The sequence below is a fragment of the Lithobates pipiens genome, unplaced genomic scaffold, assembly GCF_037356315.1.
Source record: "Lithobates pipiens isolate NorthernLeopardFrog02 unplaced genomic scaffold, aLitPip1_a1.2 Scaffold_8, whole genome shotgun sequence".
NCBI classification, from domain to species: Eukaryota; Metazoa; Chordata; class Amphibia; order Anura; family Ranidae; genus Lithobates; species Lithobates pipiens.
The window spans coordinates 135,895,453-135,915,919 of record NW_027507903.1 but is presented as its reverse complement, the minus strand read 5'-3'; the positions used below and the strand labels follow the sequence as shown (position 1 = coordinate 135,915,919).

At 41.2% G+C, this 20,467-nt stretch overlaps 1 protein-coding gene across 6 annotated transcripts in view; it reads left to right on the top strand.

Annotated features, from left to right (window-relative positions):
- Positions 1–508: 508 nt before the first annotated feature.
- Positions 509–20,467, top strand: part of FLNC (filamin C) — an 80,291-nt gene continuing 60,332 nt past the window's right edge. For 5 of the 6 annotated variants that reach the window (XM_077472867.1, XM_077472865.1, XM_077472863.1 and 2 more), the window contains exon 1: positions 510–1,449. In XM_077472867.1, coding sequence (XP_077328993.1) covers positions 1,098–1,449 — 352 coding nt within the window. In that variant the 5' untranslated portion in view covers positions 510–1,097. Of the gene's footprint in view, positions 1,450–20,467 lie in introns of all 6 variants that reach the window. The other variant, XM_077472866.1, reaches the window with a different exon arrangement.

Here is a 20,467-nt window from a genome sequence, read left to right as displayed (position 1 = left end):
AAAAGGGCTTTAAGGTTCACAGAATTAAAAACGTAAACTGACCTACCAGATTAAAAATAGTTAGGTTGTTATGTCCTATACCGAAATACAAAGCTTATATAGGGATGACAGTATGTTTTTGGGAGGTGATTAATAGAGGGGTGGTGGTGGTGGTCTCCTTTGCATTACATCTGCTGCTTTTGTTAACTTGTGTTGTAAGATCCCCTTCCCTCTGCCCCCCTCTCCCTTTCCAGACAGACCTCCCTGACATGGGGTGTCTAAAAATACTGAGATGTTACAAGTCGTTGAAGCATGGTAAATGTAAACCAATCCCAGGCCACGCTATGCATAGCACCCAATCCAGCTCTTGCTCACTATCTCACTGGGGATTAGAAAATACTCATCTTAGTTGTATATGGTCATGGCTAAGGCATTCCTGGGAGTCCATGCCTCTGACGTTGGGGGGAGGGAAGAGGAGAGGAGAACAAGGAGGGAGGGGGATCAGTTTTCTTTAAAACCAACACCATCCTGGTCTCCACACTTTCAAACAAGTTTGCTAAAAGCCCTTTGCTTTCAGCTGTCAGCTGCCTCTTCATTTACTTTCCACCTACTCTCTGGGACTTGTACATCTCTGGATCAGAACTTCTTCTACATCAGTTTATATTATCTGAAGCTTTTCTTTTTTTTTCCTAACTGTTCTCTGACAAAACCTCTTTATCACAAAGCAGCCCTGCTGTATTTATCTGTGCACCTCTGCTCCCTACAAAGCAAGGATTGATTGAAAGGAAACAGAAGACAGGAAGAGTAAGAGAAAGGTGGAAGTGGATTACACTGGGATAACCCACACACCCCTCCCGCTTCTCTCTGAGCCTGAAAGCCTGCTGAAAGAGTTAACCGTAACTTGCCAAGAAACATCTCACAGTTTCCAACAAGAGGACAAATAATAAGGGAACTAATTTGATTGTTGAGGTCTGTTTCAGCAGCTTGAACTCAATTTCACAGTGTGGGTTTGGATCCAGCCGTCCCTACACCCCCTATTTTCTTTTTTGTTCTCCTCCCTTTTTTTCCTCTCGTTGATCCTCTTATAAAAAGCGGAAAGCTCCAAAACTAAAGTCATCATGAGCACTAACGACTACTACGACCAACACCAGTTTTATCAAGGCGAAGAAGTGGACGAGATGCCAGCTACAGAGAAGGACCTGGCAGAAGATGCCCCCTGGAAGAAAATCCAACAGAACACATTCACCAGGTGGTGCAATGAGCATCTCAAATGTATGAACAAACGCATAGGGGACCTGCAGAAAGATCTGACCGATGGCCTCAAGCTCATAGGCCTGCTAGAGGTGCTGAGTCAGAAGAAGATGTATAGAAAGTACCACTCCAGACCCAACTTCAGGCAGATGAAGCTGGAGAATGTGTCTGTGGCGCTGGAATTCTTGGACAGAGAACACATCAAGCTGGTGTCCATAGGTACATACCTTCACACTTTTTATTTCATAATAATATGAAAATATAATAACATTTTATCACGTATTTCAAAAAAACATATCATAGATGTATTGATTTCTGGGTAGAAAGGATGGCATGCATCAGTTAAATACATACTTTCATGCATATAGTACACAAAATACACATACCTATAGATGAAGCAGATACATGCACACATATGCACACACACACACACACATATATATATATATATATATATATATATATATATATATATACACACACAGCACATAAACACCTACACCAACAGTGATAGAAGTACATACACAACACACAAGTTACGAGCAGTAGCAACTATGTTTGACCACCTAGGTACACGTAGATCCTCTAGAAAGGCTAAAATTAGGAGAGATTCGGAATATAAGAGGCAGTACTTGAGATTTCTATCATTGTGATCACTGGCTGCAGTTCATAAGTGGGCTTGTTTTCCCACACTGGGAATATTGTGTGAAAGTAAAGATTAATTCTAGCCTTACATATCTTCCACTAGTGTATATATCTATACATGCTCACACAGTCTGTTGGAAGCTGCAATTATGCCCTGCTGTAAATCAATGACAACGCAATGACAATTATGCCCTGCTGTAAATCAATGACTCGCCTCCTCTATATCTCCTATTATATATATATATATATATATATATATATATATATATATATATATATATATATATATATATATATATATATTAGTCCATACAAAGAGTTGTAGTCGTTTATTCAGCCCAGGAAACTAACAGGCAACAGTTGTTACCTGTTTTTTATTATTATTATTACTATTTAAAGCAAACGCAGAACCACAAATTTATTGCAAAGCTTTGATTCTCTCTGAATGTTCATATCACTTATTCTGCAACAGAATGTATTACTAGAGTGTTCCGTTCTGTAGAAAGGATGGAGCTGTAAAATAATGATTTAAAAAGTCTTTTATATGTTTAATTCTGCCAGATCTTTTTTTATGTAGAAATGCATATGTGGATCAGATTGGGTGTTTGTACCTTGACAGAATCAGTATAAGAAAAACTTGCGGATACAGAACTTTAGTATCGCACTTATATATCCCAAACTTGTAACTAATGGCATAATAAGTTACTGAAAAAATGACAATTATTAGCCAACTGGTAGTGAATATGTATAAAGGCAAGCCAAGCAAAGACAATATTATAAAGGTATAATATAATGTATATATTACATAATAACATATATAATGAGATAGTAATGACTGGTAAGGTGCTGTGGTTGAAGGTTTATACTGTAGGTAGGCAAAGGAAACACATTTTGGTTACCTATCATTTCCCTGAGGAAAACCCACTAAAGGCTTTTGATTGAAGAAGTTGGTGGTGCCCAAACAGTAGGGATGAGCCGAGCACCCCCCAACCCCCCCCCCCCCCCACGCTTCTGTTTGCACCAGAACTTGCGAACAGACAAAAAATGTGTGCGAACATGCAAACACTGTTAAAATCTATGGGACACGAATATGAAAAATCAAAAGTCCTCATTTTAAAGGCATATATGCAAGATATTGCATATCCCAGATACTGCCCCAGGGGACATGTATCAAAGCAAAAAAAAGGTTTTAAAATGGCCGTTTTTTTCAGGAGCAGTGATTTTATTAATGCTAAAAGTGAACCAATAAAAATTAAATATTCCTTTAAAGCGGTAGTAAACCCACTAATTCATTTATTTTTTTTACCACCTGCAAAGCAAAAGGCATAATGAGCTAGTATGCACTGCATACTAGCTTATTATGAAATACTTACCTTAGAACGAGGCCCCGACATTTGGCCCGATCCACGCCGGGTATCGCGGCTCCGGCGCTGTGAGTGGTCGGAGCCGCGATATCGTCACTCCCGCGCATGCGCGCGGGAGATTTCATCCCGGCCGGGTCCGGCCACTGCTGGACTTTCAGCCGAGAATCCTCTTGTGCGCATGCGCCTCTGCAGTTACCGAGGGGAATATCTCCTAAACCGTACAGGTTTAGGAGATATTTTTTTTACCTACAGGTAAGCCTTATTATAGGCTTTCCTGTAGGTAAAAGTAAAAAAAAAATGAGTATACAACCGCTTTAAATATTGTGCCTGGGGGGTCCCCTTAGTCTGCCTGAAAAGTAGCACATTTTTCCCATGTATAGAAAAGTACCGCAGCAAAATGACATTTCTAAAGGAAAACATTTCATCCAAAATTGCTCACAGCTGTAATGTATTGCTAGACCCCGGCAATATACATAAAAAATCATTTAAAAAAAAAAGCGTGGGTTTCCCCTCCCAGTCCATATAAGGCTCTTAGGGTCTGGTATGGATATTAAGGTGAACTCCATGACATTTTTTTTTTAAATGGCATGGCCCCCTCCCCCCAAAATCCATACCAGACCCAAAGGCCCCAAAGGACCTGGTATGGACAGGGGGAACCCATGCCATTTTTTTCTTAATTCTATGCATTAAGGTGAAAAAACACCTGGCAGTGACCGGCTCCCCAGCCGCCCCGTTTTACTTACCTGAGCCCTGGAACTTGACCAGGTAGGGACACGCTGTCTCTTTGCCCAGGGTTCTTGGCTCAGTCATTGGCTCCTGCTGCTGTCAATCAAATCCAATGATGCGGATGCCAGGGGGTGGGGCCGAGTCCTACATTCGGTGTCTATGGATGCCGACTGCTGGACTCAGGAGCGTGCCCGCAAGTTAACCCCCTTGGGAGAACGCTTCTCCTAGGAGCCACGAAAGCTGTCGGGAGACTCCAGGAGATGAGGATTGGGGCCACTCGGGGGCCACTCAGTGCAAATGAGCTGCACAGTGGAGGTAAGTATATGCTTGTTATTTATGTCCTTCCAGACATAATGGGTATTTTTTTTAACACTGCGCTACACGGTAATATATACTGTGTACGCCGCCTGAAGTGTATTTGAAACTGTACACACTGTATTGTATACTGTGTACACCATCTGCACTGTATTAGAAACTGTACACTGCCGAATGCACTGTATAATAGGCTACGCTGAATTCAGAGTATAGATATATATATATATACTAGTCTGTATCAAATACACTGCCTGTACTGACTGAATATAGATTTTACACTGTATATATATAGAACCAGTCTAGGCTCTGCAGGGATCCCAACAATAATGGTGGGATCAGCCCAGATTCCTGACTGGCAGCTGGCCCAGCACCATTGAGAGCCTGAGCCAGCCGTTCCTGTCTCCTCCATAGCCCAGTGCTCCAATGAGCACTGGAGCGGCAGAGCACAGAGTCGGTGTCTGACAGTCACTGCTCTGTGCTCAGAGTGGACTGAAGAACTGAACGATCAGTGGTCTTTGATCGCTCAGGTCTTGGTGTAGAGCCAGCGTGGGACAGCTGCAGCTCAGATCAATGCTGCAGCCATCTAGGTGAGTATGCAGAGTATTTTTTTTTTTAATTCTACCATGAATACGATGAAGACATGTTCACATCAATCTTTCAATCAAGTGCAAGTAAAAGTCCTTTAACCTCCCTAGTGGTAATCCCGAGTCTGGCTCGGGTTGGGATTTTACTAACAGGAGCGGTAACCCTGAGCCAGACTCGGGATTGCATCGCTAGATACAGGGGAGGACACAGGGAGAGTTACTTATCTTGTCCCCTGAATCCAGCTATGTCCTCCACGCTGTGTGATCGAGCTGTCCTCCACTCGATTCACACAGTGCCCGAGTGCCACCGAGCTCCGTTCCCTGCGACGTTACGGCGCACGGGAGCGGAGAACGGCGGCAAATTCAAAAAAGTAAAAAGACCCAAAACACACACAGTACTGTAATCTTACAGATTACAGAACTGTATTAAAAAATACACACCCCCTTTGTCCCTAGTGGTCTGTCCAGTGCCCTGCATGCACTTTTATATTATAAATACTGTTTTTTCTGCCTGAAATTTGGAGATTGTCCATAGCAACCAGAAAGTGTCCCTTTTTCAGTGTTTTAGGATTTAATTACATTATTGAATAATTTTTATTATTATTTATTATATTATAAACTTTATCATACCCGGGATGTCTACTAGACTCTGGTTTGAACAAATTTAAGAGCGTTATTCCTAAGAATTACCGGACTACAATATAAAACGCCAAATCTCCATGCAAAATAATTGTACCTCTTTCAGCACCTAAAACCAGACTGAATCATACCACCAGGGAGGTTAAAAACGATTTCCAGGTTTGGAAATTGTATACATAGTTACATTAGTCCAGCTTTGACCAATGTAACTAAGTATATGCCATATCTGGCTGATGCCCCTGGAAGCTGTAAATTACTGAAGTAGACACCACTACTCCAGTGATCTCTGTTTGCTCCCGGGTTCTGTGTTGAGTGGCTGGCTATATTCTGAACACAGGAGGTCGGCTGACTGGCACTGGTGCCTTTCAGAGAATAATTTGCATTCTCTAATCAGATGAGATGGAGAGTGTAATATCGCTCCCTACCTCTCCACCTTAACCAATCAGAGAATGCTTTGCATTCATTCAGATGATGCAACACATTCTTTTCTACATGGCGCCCAACCTCCTGTGTTCAGAATACATCAGGCCAGCCACTCAGCACAGACCCCGGAAGTCTACTTCACTTGCTCCTTTGCTCCTGTATTCAGTATCCAAGAGCAAAGAAAAATAGGCCTGCATTTATACAAGATAGATTTGCCAGGTGCATTGGTAAGCTTAAGCGATGATAATGCTGCCTGTGCATGCGTGTTCTTGCTTCCACACACACATAGGCAGTCAGCCCAGTGACCCACCATTGTGGGTTTTACCTTGCTCAGCCTTACCAAACAGTCCTGAGACCAGAGTGCCCATGTAAAGGAACAGAAAAACTCTGGATAGCCGCACTCCCGATCAGGTAAAATAAGTAATGCCTTTATTGTTCCCACTCAAAAGCTATGAATAAGCGCTAATTTTAGCCTGAAACGCGTCAGTATTTTTTGCTCTATTTTCCTTATCCGTTTTCTGTTGTGATCTGTATGATGTGAAGATTTTTTGAGTGGGAACAATAAAGGCATTACTTATTTTACCTGATCTGGAGTGCGGCTATCCAGAGTTTTTCTGTTCCTTTACATTTGGTTTGATTAGTGCAATTAGCCTGCACCTGGGACCCCTATCTAGCCTGGAGCGGTGGATTTTCTCTCTACCAGAGTGCCCATGTAGTCAGTGTCTCCTCAGTGCTGCTTCCTTCCATGGGAGCCACCTTAGGCAGTCAACTTGGGATGTTTTTTTTTTTTTTAAAAGAATCATACTTACCTAGGTGGATGCAGCACCAGTCTGATGCTGCATCTGTTCCCCGCTGGCTTTAAGACTGAAAACCGAGCAATCAAACACCGCTGATCGCCTAGATCTCAGAGCTCCGTGAGCAGAGAGCTGGTGACTATCAGTCACTGCTGTCTGCTTTGCCCCTCCCCCACACTCAATGGAGTGCTGGGCTGTGGAGAGGGTGCGAGCGGCTGGCCCGGTCTCTCATCAGCTGGCTGAGAGGCAGAGCCAGGTGCTGGTCCAGGGTTCTGGGTGGATCCTGACCATATGATCACGATCTTTTCCCAGCCTGGACCGGCTCTGTGACATCGGCCGACAGCGGGGTTCAGCCGTCTGGCTGCTGAAAATGGGTCACAGGAGTGCAGAACAAACTGCACTCCCGTGATCCACAGGAGAAGTACAGCCAAACGAGCTCTGGCTGTACTTCTCCTTTAAAAAGTACTATTTTAATACTGCACTCAGCTTCATTGATCTAACGTTTTGTAATGAGGTACTAAGTGAAGGATATGTTTAATGTTTTTAGTTGACATCATTGTTTAGGAGCAAGGGGTAGAACAATAAGTCAGAAAAACACTGACTGACATCCATTGCTTGGAGTACAACAGGTGTAGAACAGGGTTGTATGGCCCAGTCAGTACATGCCACATTCATACAATATTAAAGAAGATAATATGTGAGGGTGATGTCATCATAATGAGGTAATTGATGGATCTAATAGAAGACTGACACTAATATACAACTAAGTATAATCATTCTGGTATAGTTTGCAACATCTGGTTGAGTTATGTTTGCATGCTACGCTTACGATTATATAACCATAGTATTAACAAACAAAGTGTAAACATTCAGTGACAATTTTTCTTTCTTATTATGAATTAAAATGGACATTCTAAAGTAATTACAGTAATACCTCAGATTGCGAGTAATACGACCTATTGCCTTTAAAAAATCCAGATTCTGTTTGCAAATGTTGTCTCGCAAAATGAGTAGGATTCAAGCCTCTGCGGTGTGCAGTGCCACATTTGGCCAGTGTGGCAGGGGCATCGGTGACACTCTGAGCCGTTCGGATGCACTCGGAAATACTCTGTTCTGTGTTTCCAAACCTCTCTGAGGGTTTCTGAGTGCATCCAAGAGTCTCTCCGGTGCCCCACACTCCCACCTCTGGCCAAATGCAGTACTGCATACGATAGAAGTCAATGTGAAATTAATTATTTTCATTTCCATTGACTTCTATGGGGAAGTTTGCTTTGATATGTGAGTGCTTTGGATTACAAGCATTTTCCAGGAATGGGTTATGCTTGTAATCCAAGGTTCCACTGTATCATATTACCCATGCCAGCAATCTGGGTATATATAGGTTGCCGTTGCTGACCTCCTAATTTGAAAATGCTAGTTGTCTGAATGTCATTACTGACCAAGGAAAACAAAATAAAACAAAAAAAATACACTCTTTCAATGGAGCCCCCCACTTAATCTGGGGGATGCAGGGTTATAGAGTAATACTTAACCTATTTCTATCTCTGACATGTTTTCTCCATGCATGCGATTGGACTGGTGCTGACACTCTCAGCCACCATTGCATGCTTGCCTCCTCCTTGTACAATGCACAGGTAATAGCCCTGCACTGTACACAATGATGCAGAGGGGTAGCTCACAGCCTGGAGTTTTGGGCAGAGAAGAAAAGTGCAGAAACCTGCTGGACGGAGAGATAGGCTAAGGAACACACCTTATCCCTGCACCCCACACTAGATGAACATTAACCAATGCAGGTCAAGGGGACCCACTGCAAGGATGTATTTTGTCTAATTTTCAGTGTTCAGCTTTACAGTCTGTCACCAGCACTGACACAACCGTTTTCTTTCTCTGTGTTTCCCTTATAACATTGTTTTATTACCTGTTGATCCTGCCATCAGATCTATTGATTTTTCACTTCCTGTAATAGGGTGACACAACTATTCTTTCTGCAGTGAAATCACAAACAAACAGTTATGTATTATAGAAGGATTTAAGATCCAAGCCTTTTTGACATGATTTTTGTTTAAAAAGATTTATTTATCTGTTGTCTTAGGAACATTTCAGATGTAAAGATCAGCTACATGTTTTTAGTTAATTTTTTTCTGATTTGAAGTAGACTTTTCTGTAATTTCAGATAATTTTAAAGTTATTGTAGACACATGGGGCGAACATAATGCAAATAAGCAACAACATGCATTTCACATTATTTTTAAGGCAGAAATATGAGCTAAACAAATATGGTCTAAATAGAAGAGGCATGTGTATTATTATTTGAATTTTGGTCTCCTTTGTGTATTTCCTCCAGATCTGTGCAGTCATCCAGAATGAAACAATTCCTGTACTTTGCCTCTGTGCAGTTTAGGGCCGGTTCACACTGCGAGCCGCGGCGAGGCGTCTCCGACTTCCTCGCCGCGACTTGCAGGGGGGGTCAGCGGCGACTTGCAGAGGACTTCTGCATAGAAGTCAATGCAAGTCGCCCCCGAAGTCGCCCCGAAGTAGTACAGGAACCTTTTTTCTGAGTCGGAGCGACTCGAGTCGCTCCTCTCAGAACGGTTCCATTGTACTCAATGGGGACGACTTGCGGGAGCGAGGCGAGGCGAGCCGTGTCGCCTCGCCTCGCGCCGCAGTGTGAACCGGCCCTTACTATCATTGTTGCTTTCTCCCTGCTTGTGCAGGGTGTCTAGTCTTGTATCCGCCCCCTCCTGTCGTTTTCTGCAGGTTTTCTGAACAGGTTATGCACAGCACAATGATAATGTCACCACTGTTTCTGCAAAGTAAAAGTGGGGTTAAAAAGCTGTTTAGTGCACACAACGTTGATTTATATCTTTTGTGGCTATTTAGAAACTTTTTTTATTTTTTGCTGTCTGAATTTCAGTTTTAAACTGTTATGATATCTGGCAAATGGTATGGACTTATTATATGAACTGAACTGAATTTCAGGCAAGCGATTAAATAGGTAAAATAATTTGTTTTATCCATTAAAAGATTTGAAATTCGATCATAGGTTCTCCTCATGAAAGCCCGACTATGCGTACCCTTTCCGCCCAGCTCCTCTATTCACAGAAGATGAACTACAGCTTCTATAAATAAAATGGGATCCTTTCAATCATCCGTTCATCCTCCATTCATAGATCCTGAATTTAAGTTACCGTATTTATTGGCGTATAACACGCACACAGTTTAGGAGGGAATTTTAAGGAAAAAAACTTTTAGGAGGGAAATTTAAGGAAAAAAACCTTACATTTAAATGCCCATCAATGCAGCCTTATCAGTGTCCATCTGAAGCCTTGTCAGTGTCATTTGCAGCCTTGTCATGCAGCCTGTCCATCATTGCAGCCTTGTCATGCAGCCTGTCCTCATTGCAGCCTTGTCATGCAGCCTGTCCTCATTGCAGTCTGTCCTCATTGCAGCCTGTCCTCATTGTAGCCTGTCCTCATTGCAGCCTTGTCATGCAGCCTGTGCATCGTTGTCCCCTCAGTGTTAGGTTCTATTTTTAGTAGTTCTCGGCTTTCGACCGCCTTAGGCCGTACTCAACGGCTTTCGGCCGCCTTCAGCCGTACTCTGAGGTTTTCGGCCACTCTTGGCCCTTCTCGGCAGTTTTTGGCTGCCGAGAAGGGCCGGAGGCGGCCGAAAGCCGCCGAGAAAGGCTGAAGGCCGCCGAAAGCCGCGAGAAGGGCCAAAGGCGACCGAAGGCGGCCAAAAGCCGCGAGAAGGGCCGAGGCCGGCTGAAAGCCACCCAGAGCCCAGAAATCACGGAGGATCGGCGTATAACACGCACCCGCGATTTTCCCCTGATTTTAAGGGGAAAAAGTGTGTGTTATACGCCGATAAATGCGGTATGTTCCTTGTGCTGATTTTTCAGTTTTTTATTTTGGTTGAACTTAAGCTCCAATGGTTAAAGCACGAGCACACTTCAAATACAGTCAGCTTAGGTTTGGAGATCTCCAATGAAAAAAATAGAAGACATGAAGAGTAAAGATATCAACCATAGTACCAAATCAGACGTTTCATTTCTGATCTGCACCAGAAATATTACAATAAAAATCTGACTGGTTGCTTTGAGAAAGACATTTAGCCCCCATTCACACCAGTGCAACTTGTCATGTGATTTGACAAGCCCAAATCACATGACAAGGTAGACCCTATTGTCAGCAATGAAACTGTTCAAATAGGTGCAACAACTTTGCAGATGCCGCATCGATTTGAAAAAAAGGTTCCTGTACTATTTCAGATGAGATTTGCATAGACATCTGTGCACGAAGTCGCACAGATGTCAGCCAAAACACACTTAAAGTCACACTGACTTGATGCTTTGAAATTGTGCAACTTCAAGTGAAGTCATGTGAAAGTTGGATTCAGTGTGACCGGGGCTTAAAGAAGTTTGGGGTGTATGAAAAAATAAACATACGCACTTTCCTCTATGCGGCAGCATTCCCAGCCCGAGAACTGAGCAACCACGTGATCGCTGGTCACTCAGTTCTCAGTCTGCTAGGAGCAGTCACCTCTCTCTGCTCTTTCATCGATCGCTGGAGTGCTGGGCAAGGAGTGGGAGGGGCGGTCTGCGGCTCTCAGCCATGCACTGAGAGGTGCATCCAGCTGTTAGTCAGTGCCAGGAACAGCTCTGCCATGTCAACTGATAATCGGTTGCCCACTATCGCCTGATTCTGGGTTTAAAGGAGAGCAAAAGTAAGTGCACTCCCGTGAAATGTATGACCAAAAAAAGCATACTTTTAATTGTATTTCCTTGAATAAATACATTGTAACTTGGTGTCACTTTTAGTTATGTTTAAACTAGTATATAACAAATGTGAAAAGCAAGGTTTGAGCATTACTTAGACCAAGATCATTGCTTATAACAGTTCTTCCATACAAAGTATATAAAACTACATAGTTAGAATGTTTCACTTATGTGTAATTACTTAGCTCCTGGGACCTGGAAAGTCACAAAGTGAAAGTATACTGGAGTAGCAATTTAACTGCCACTGACATTTTATGACCATCCATCCAGTTACTATATTTTACAGTTAATCCAGGTGATTGGCTGCTATTCGTTGCTGCCAGTAAATTGCTCATTTCCAGTAAAATAATCAGAAAAAAAAACTATAATCAGCAACAGCATACAAGGACCTGGGGATATGTGCTTATCACAAAGTGACACTCATCTGGCCAAAGGATGCATTGCATGAAGGTTTTAACAGACCATCTAATCTGTTGATGACATAAACATAGGTATTAAATACATTTGGACCACTTTTAAATACTTGCTATTTTTGTACTCATAGCATTCTTCCATGTGAGAACAAAAGTCAGTAATGGTAAATTAACATTAATCACATTTTTTTGTTTATGCCTGGGGCAACATAATCCCATCTGATGCCATGGATGTTGCTTATTTGTCTAGCAATGCCAGTTGGTAAAAGATTCCTAAAATTCCACCCTCTTGGAGTGCTTGTCGGGTGGAAGTATCCACATACCACCTCTCTTATCCCTGCAGGCTTTGCTCTTAGGAATATTGGCAACAGAAAAAAATATAAAAGAGTCTGTAAGGCATCATGTACACTGCTGCTGGTAAACGGACATTCAGATGCAGTTGGCTGCTTCTTTCAATGTTCTCTTATGTGTACATATACACAGGTTCATTTAATGTAGTTTTTAGGCAGTTGCATCTATATTCTTTTCTTTGAAGGCAACAAAATTAGTTCAGACGCCGAAGCTTCTGACGCTTCAGGCGCGAAGCGCCGATAAATGCTGCTAAACGCAGCCAAACGTGGTACCGGCATTTAGCTGCGTTTTGTTTACAATCGTTTTTCATTTTTGGCTATTTTGAAAAAAATATTTTTTTTTCAAATGCTTCTACATGCAAACGTGTCAAAATGCGGTAAAACACCGCTAAACGCAGCATGCAAATACACAATCATCTACTGGTTTGATTAATCATTCACTTCATGCTGTTGTCACCTATAGTCTACATACACTCTCATGGGTTTTTTGTGTTGAAGAAATATTTGATTAGCATTCCTCTAGATCTTGAGTCTCCAAACTTTCCAAACAAAGGGCCAGTTTACCATCGTTCAGAAAATGTTCCAGTAAAAATGAGATTACAAAATGCCCCATCTTTGGTGTCAGTGAGAGAAATTTTGCTGCATAATTGGTCATTGGGAGGAACTGTGCCCCATCATTGGTGTCATTGGGCCCCATTGTTGGTGTAATTCGGGGGAATTGTACGTCGTCATTGGGGTCATTGGGAGGAATAGTGCACCTTTTTTTGCTCTCAGATGGGGGGTGGGGGGGATTGTGCTCCATTGTTTGTGCCAGTGGATGAAATGGTGGCCCAAGGGTCGAATAAAAGTAAGCAAAAGGCCACAGTTTGGAGACCACTTCTCTAGATCCATAGTATTAACTTCCTACAGTAACACATATACTTTTTAAGTCTTCCCCATAGTGAGAGAGTAATAAAGGGCTAGTACATGTACATGGAAAGATGTGTGTATACACAAGCTCAGAACTCAAGGGGTTATTTTTGGGTATTCCTAGGGCAAGAGAGAGGCAGCTCACTGCAAAGCTTATACCAACCCATATGTCCTTCAGAACGTTGAACTTTTTTTCAGAGGAATTCCTAAAAAGTATGTTTTGGTGAGCAATTGTGCTATGACTATTTATGCATATTTCAGTGGTAAAGGACATTTCTTTACAGGTTTTAAATAGTTTGAAGTGTGGTATTTGTGGGAGTCATCTCTCTCTTATATAGGCATTTAAAACAAATAAACTTTAGTTTAAATTTGAAGTTGCTATCTAGCAATTAGCTGTCATATGTTTGTGTGTGCATGGTGCCGAGCAGATAAGCCATGACGAGACATGACAGGTGTGGGTGACATTGAGCAGGGCTCTCATCACTGATACAACTGATATGTCATGTGTGGGGTTTGTATACCCTCAGTATATAATCTCTTGTATGTCTTCTAACTTATCTGTAGTTTTAACAATGCAAACCTGAAAACAAGCTACTCATAATACTGTAAACTGGGATGGTTGTGCCTACTATTAAAGTACATCTGAAGCCCACACTTTTCTTATTGGCTATAGGGAGAGGTATAACTGAAGTAATTTTTTTCTTTTTTTTTTACATCTGTGTCTCATTAGGGATATTTCCCTTCTTCCTGTCCCGTAGACTCAACTCAAGTGAGAGGATGTCTTTCCAATGTGAGGAAAATCCTCTTTTAGCCCTTGTACACACGGTCGGACATTCCGATGGACAATGTCCGATAGGACCGTGTTGTCGGATAATCCGACTGTGTGTGGTCTCCATCGGACTGTTTCCGTCGGAGTATCCGACGGACCAAGTTTTCCAGCTGGGCTATAAAATTTTCCGACAACATGATCCAATCGGACTTTGTCCGATCATGTGTAGAGAATTCCGATCGGACAAAGTGCCACACATGCTCAGATCAAATTACGAGACCAAAGCTATTGGCTACTAGCCTGAACGTAATCTTGTCCTAACGAAATAACGTCATCACGTTAAGTACGATCGGATTTTCTGACAACTTTGTCCGACTAGGTGTATGCAACAGTTTCGGACAAAATCCGACGGATTTGGTTGTCGGAATGTCCAACTGTGTGTACAAGGGCCTAGACAGTTGTCCAATGTCCCCCATTGGAAGATTTCCCCTCTATTCCTGTTTCGGTGGCAACTTACGAATTAAAATTTACCCTCACGTATTATTCCTGGTAACATTGGTGATCAAGATAATTAGAGTGTGAATCCCTCTATCAGGGACACAGACAGCAATACAAACCTGAAAGCGGTTTAACCCTCTCACTACTCTAACCAAATCTAAAAAAATTGGATAGTTTACCTTTAGTTTTACTTTATCTATTGGCTAAATGAAAAAAATTAACTCACGCTAACTGCCAGGACTGGATTACCTGTACTTGATGTAAAGGCTCCCATTCAGGTGATATAATGTATGATGCTTCCACTTAGTTTCCCCAGTTATTGGTAGATTGGTAGACCTTAGCATGGTCCTCCCATAATAGCAGCATCATTATAGCTAGTGAGTATATTTTGGGCCTACAATACTAAAATAATTATTGCATAGGCCCATGGGCACCCCCATAACATAGCCAAGACTGTAACAGATTATGCAAAAACATCTAACAAATAATTAGATCCCCATCACTCCTGATCACAGGATGTAGAGGTAGCTAGCAGCCTTTAAAATGCATTATTCTCTCATCACCTAATTTGTCTGTCCCTTCTCCATTGCGTTACAGGAAACAAACTTTCATTAAAACTATGCTTCCGCCAACTTGACTTTCCTGATAATGTTTACTGTCACTTTAAATTATACCACTTCTTAATAATGGAAAAATAAACACTGAAGCTAAATAAGCTATCAGATCATAATCTTTAAAGAATCAACAGATTTATGGGGCCAATGGAAACTAATCTTAACCAGTTCTTGACTGTGTTATAGCCAAAAGACAGCAACAGCATGGTTGTCCAATTCTGGGAAAGCATCCATGGACATCCTGCCAAAACCAGGGGCCCTGAACGCCCAACTTCATGCAAAGCTGATCACAGATTGGGGTAAAGGCCTAAACACAGTGGCCCTTTACCATGTGATTAGCTGTGTCCAATCACAGCTGATCACAATGTAAACAAGCTTGAGGAAAGGAGAGCTATGTGACAGGGGACATCTACACTAATAATCAGGGCACTGATCATCAGTGTCAATGTCCTGATTATCAGTGCAGCCCCAACAGTGCCAATTAGTGCCCATCAGTGCTGCCTATCAGTGCCCATCGGTACTGCCAATTAGTGCTGCCAATCAGTGCCCATCAGTGCAGCCTATTAGTGCCTCCTCATCAGTGCCATCTATCAGTGCCACCTATCAGTGCTGCCTATCAGTTCCGGCTATCAGTGCTTATCAGTGCCGCATATTAGTGCAGCCTCATCGGTGCCAATCAGTGCAGCCTCATCAGCGCATATCAGTCAAGGAGAAACATTACTTGTTTGAAAAATTTTATAACAGAAACTAAGAAAAAGGTTTTTTTTCCCAAAAGGTTTTTTTTTTGTTTAGCAAAAAAGCCAATGGTGATTTAATACCACCAAAAAAAAGTTATATTTGTGGGGGAAAAAAATATAATAAAAATTTCATATGGGTACAGTGTTGCATGATCACGCAAATTGTCATTCAAAGTGTGACAGCTCTGAAAATTGGCCAAGGCAAGAAGGAGGTGAAAGTGCCCAATATTGACGTGGTTAAATGCCATGAATGAGCATTTCTTCCTGGCAGCAACATTTAAGCAAATAAAAAAAGCCCAACGCCTGTAAAAGTGTGTAACGAATTTAGCCGCCTTTACCGGCATCAAGCAATTGGGAGTTAATTCATTTTATTGACCAAAAAAATACTTTATTCTGGCCATTAAAATAAATTAATACTCAAGTGCTAAACACACCTAATGTTTAGACGCTTTTACAAACGTCAACCAATTTTCTCTGCTGCTCCTGGATGCATTGGCAAAGGGTTTTTTCCCCTGCCTCTAAACTTTGCTGTCATTCTTCCTGTCCCGTCCTACTGTTGTAAAGCGCTGCGCAAACTGTCAGCGCTATATAAATCCTGTATAATAATAATAATGAAATGCTGCTAAAACTGTGCATGGGCACATAGACTAACATGTAGGAGAGTTTAAAAAAAACACCAGATGCCCCTAGAAGCAGCTGAAAAAATGTTCAGTGTGCATGAGGCCTAAGGTTTATAAATGGACTGCGTTTTCCCCACTACATGAAATGTTATGTATCCATTTACAAAAAATATACCCCTGGCATTTATATCGACAACTGTATATTTATACACAACGCACCAACTGAAAAGTTTATTTATACTCGTTAAACATACTGTATACAAAGAATGCATTCCATTCCAACTTTAAAGACAGATGGCAATATGTTATATATATAGAGAAATTGCTGAAAGAACATGCATAGAAAGGCTTGATAGTTGCAATATATAGAAGTCAATCTATCAAGCAGTAAAAATATGAGCAGATAAAAAGAAACACATGGTCCTTAAAAGGGAAGTGCTTTTTATTCCAAAATGATATGCTTACCATTTATTAAAAACAGCTGACTTGGCACATGATTTAAGTGGACCAAGGCTTTATTTTTTCCCTATAATCCCAAAGTTTTAAACTATTTTATAAATGCATTCCCTACAATGGGCTTCATTAATAGGAGCATCGTAAATAGAACTGCTGCCACCGTAAATAAGGACTGCAATATAGCATAATTTTGTTCTTAGGTATAGATACTCTTTAGTAAACTGCATTATCAGCATTGAAGGAAGAAGTAGCTTCATACACTTGTATATATGATACTTAGGTACCACAAATTAAGGATATTTTAAGTAATTGATTTTTGTGAAAACATATTGGGAAACTTTTCTAAAAGTGCCATTTGGGTTTCCTAAAATATTACAGAAATTTCTGGTGTGTTGAGGCATGCTGGGCCTTTGCATTGCCTGTACTATGGTCTGTAACGCATAGGGAGAATGGCTGATGAGTTGCTAGCAGTCTATCAATTTTCTATAACCCTTTGACGGAATGGTGTGCCACTTAGGCTCAGCTGGTTCGGGGAGTGATATGGGAAATGAAAGCATCCACTGCCACGGGAGTGCTGGTGGGGGAGCGGAGCTCATTCTGGCTCCGGTGGGGACTGGAGAGAGAGAGAGGAAGAAATCCCAGATGCCGCCCCTCCACGTAGGTCTTCAGTAGTGAAATGACAACCTCAGTCTGGACTCCCGAAAGGCCATGCCTGGCGGGAGTCCAGGCTGAGGTTGTTATTCCACTACTGAACACCTACGTGGATGTGCGGCATTGGGGATTTCCTCCTATCTCTATCAATTTTCTTAAGCTTAGGCAGGCCATACATGGATTGTTTTTTTTTTAGATCGGCCAATAGACATGTGCAATTTTGTCCGAAAAATACATTTATTTAGTTACTCCTGAAATTCGTTTTTATTCATTTTGTTTCGTTAAAAAATGCATTCGTCCGAAAATCTGAAATAATTAAAGTCGAACCTGTTATTGAAGACTTATGGTATTTGTCGAATGTTCTAAGAAGATTTGACGGAGCAGCTAAACTGTATGACGCCGCAATCGTACATTTCCGATCGAATGTTCCGCCTACAAGCTATAGTAGAATTCTAATGTTGTATGACACTAGTAATAATTATATTTATTAATTATTATTACTAGTCAACCAACATTAGAATTCTTCTATAGCCTGTGGGCGGAGCATTTGACCATAAATGTCCACTCCCAGGCGACTGCTTCGTCGAATCTTCATGTCGAATCTTTTCTCTCTATGTTGAATAATCTTAGCCCTTGTACACACGGTCGGACATTCTGATGGAAAATGTCCGATCGGACCGTGTTGTCGGATAATCCAACCCTGTGTGGGCTCCATCGGACTGTTTCCGTCGGAATATCCGACGGACCAAGTTTTTCAGCTTGGCTATAAAACTTTCCGACAACATGATCCGATCGGACCTTGTCCGATCATGTGTAGAGAATTCCGATCGGACAAAGTGGCACACATGCTCAGATTAAATTCCTACACTAAAGCTATTGGCTACTAGCCTGAACATAGTCCCGTCGTAATGAAATAACGTCATCACGTTCAGAACGATCAGATTTTCCGACAACTTTGTCCGACCATGTGTATGCAACAGTTTCGGACAAAATCTTTTAGTTGTCGGAATGTTTGACCGTGTGTACAAGGGCTTAGACTAATAGCGTTAGGTTAGGCACATTCAAGCTTTTTTGCTATTGTCTCTATAATGTCAAATCTTTTTCTCTCTATGTCAAATCTTTTCTCTCTATGTCAAATCTTTTCTCTCTATATAGAATAATCTTGGACTAATAGAGCTAAGGTTAGGCACATTCGACCACAGGTTCGATGGACACAGATTGCTATTGTCAGCTTCATGTTGAATCTCCTATCAATATCGATTTGTTGTCACAACGAAAACGAAAATAAAGCATTTGTTTATGTTGGATCTTTCAGTTTTTGGATTCTGCACGTTTGTTATCGTTTGTTAAAATGATAACGAAAATACCAGAATTTCGGATGAAAATGCATTCGGATGAAAACAAATGCACATGTCTATTGGCCACACATGAAAGGTGGAAGGAGGAATCCTCTCTGCTGTGCCATTGTATTCTGACAGCAGGGAATCCTCCACTGTCAGAATACACTGATCAGCCCTGCAGCCAATTGGCTTTGGCTGCAGGTGCTGATCAAATTAAAGTTTTCCAATAATCCTCTTGGGTAGAAGTCAATCATTAGGTCAACTTCTGTTGAGCAGGAATGGCCATAGATGGATCAAAATTTGTTTACTTTCTGCTGAACTGGCTAAATTTAGCTTCATCGATGGCCAGCATAAATGGCATAAAATATAAATGTTTGTTCATGCCCAAGGACCAGTGATATACTGCTATAGGCAACATTTACTGTATTGCACTTATGACTACACATTTTTCTGTCCACAAAGTTCATGCATCTTGAGAGAAAACCGTAAATTTCCAGTGTGATTATTCCAGCATTGTTCACCCCATAGGTGGGGAAACAGTGTCACGTGATATGTCCTACTACCTGGATAAGCAGCATATTTCTACAGGTTCACTTTAAAGTAGCATGTTAAATAGTTGGAAAGCTCATGGCAGGATTCACAGTTTATGTTTGCTGTGATAAAGCAAGTTTTAATTATCCACATTATGAGCAACATATGTCTATTTTGGCAAACTCTGATAACAGTATTATGAACGTCATTGTTTTAATCAGGCAAGCTGTAACCTGAGAACAATCCAACACTATAATATCCTGGTTCATGCAAGCTGGAAAAGAGCTACAAAGAGAAAAATCTGTTATTATGTCTTCCACCACTTTGCAAAGAATACCCAATCACGTGCAAGGGAGATAAAAAAAAAAATTGCATTTTTGCTTGCACATGATTGGATGATGGAAGTCAGCAAAGCATCACTTCATTCAATAAACTCTAAGGCAAATTCCCTTGCAAAGTGGAGAGTCTATTTGCCTTTAGTAAATAAACCCCAATGCATCAATAATTTTTTGCATCTGTGGTATGTGATGTACCCTGTCTACAGACAGTTTAGGTTGCAGAGGATAGACCCCATAGTTATTATAATATTATAACCATAATAATATCTGCTCTTTGCTGGGTTCTGAAATATTAAGGCAACTTTGATTGCCTCATTATTTTGTGCCAACAATGACATAATTCCAATTAAAATTGGGTGTCCATAGCCTTTTCTCATACTGAGAGTAATGAAAAAAAAAAGGAAGTCATAACTCTGACACCATCCAGCATAGAAACTCTATGGTATTGGTAACTGCACTAGTTCATAGCAAGTAAATATACTAGTCTATTGCATAAGAACATAGAAATATTACAGATCATTTTCATAATTCAAAGTTTTATAAAATAATATATTTTGTAAAAAAAAAAAAAAAATTATATACACACACGCACACACACACACACACACACACACACACACACACACACACACACACACACACACACACACACACACACACACACACACACACACACACACACACACACACACATATATATATTTACACTATATACAAGGATTATTCAAAATGTTTTCGCACTTT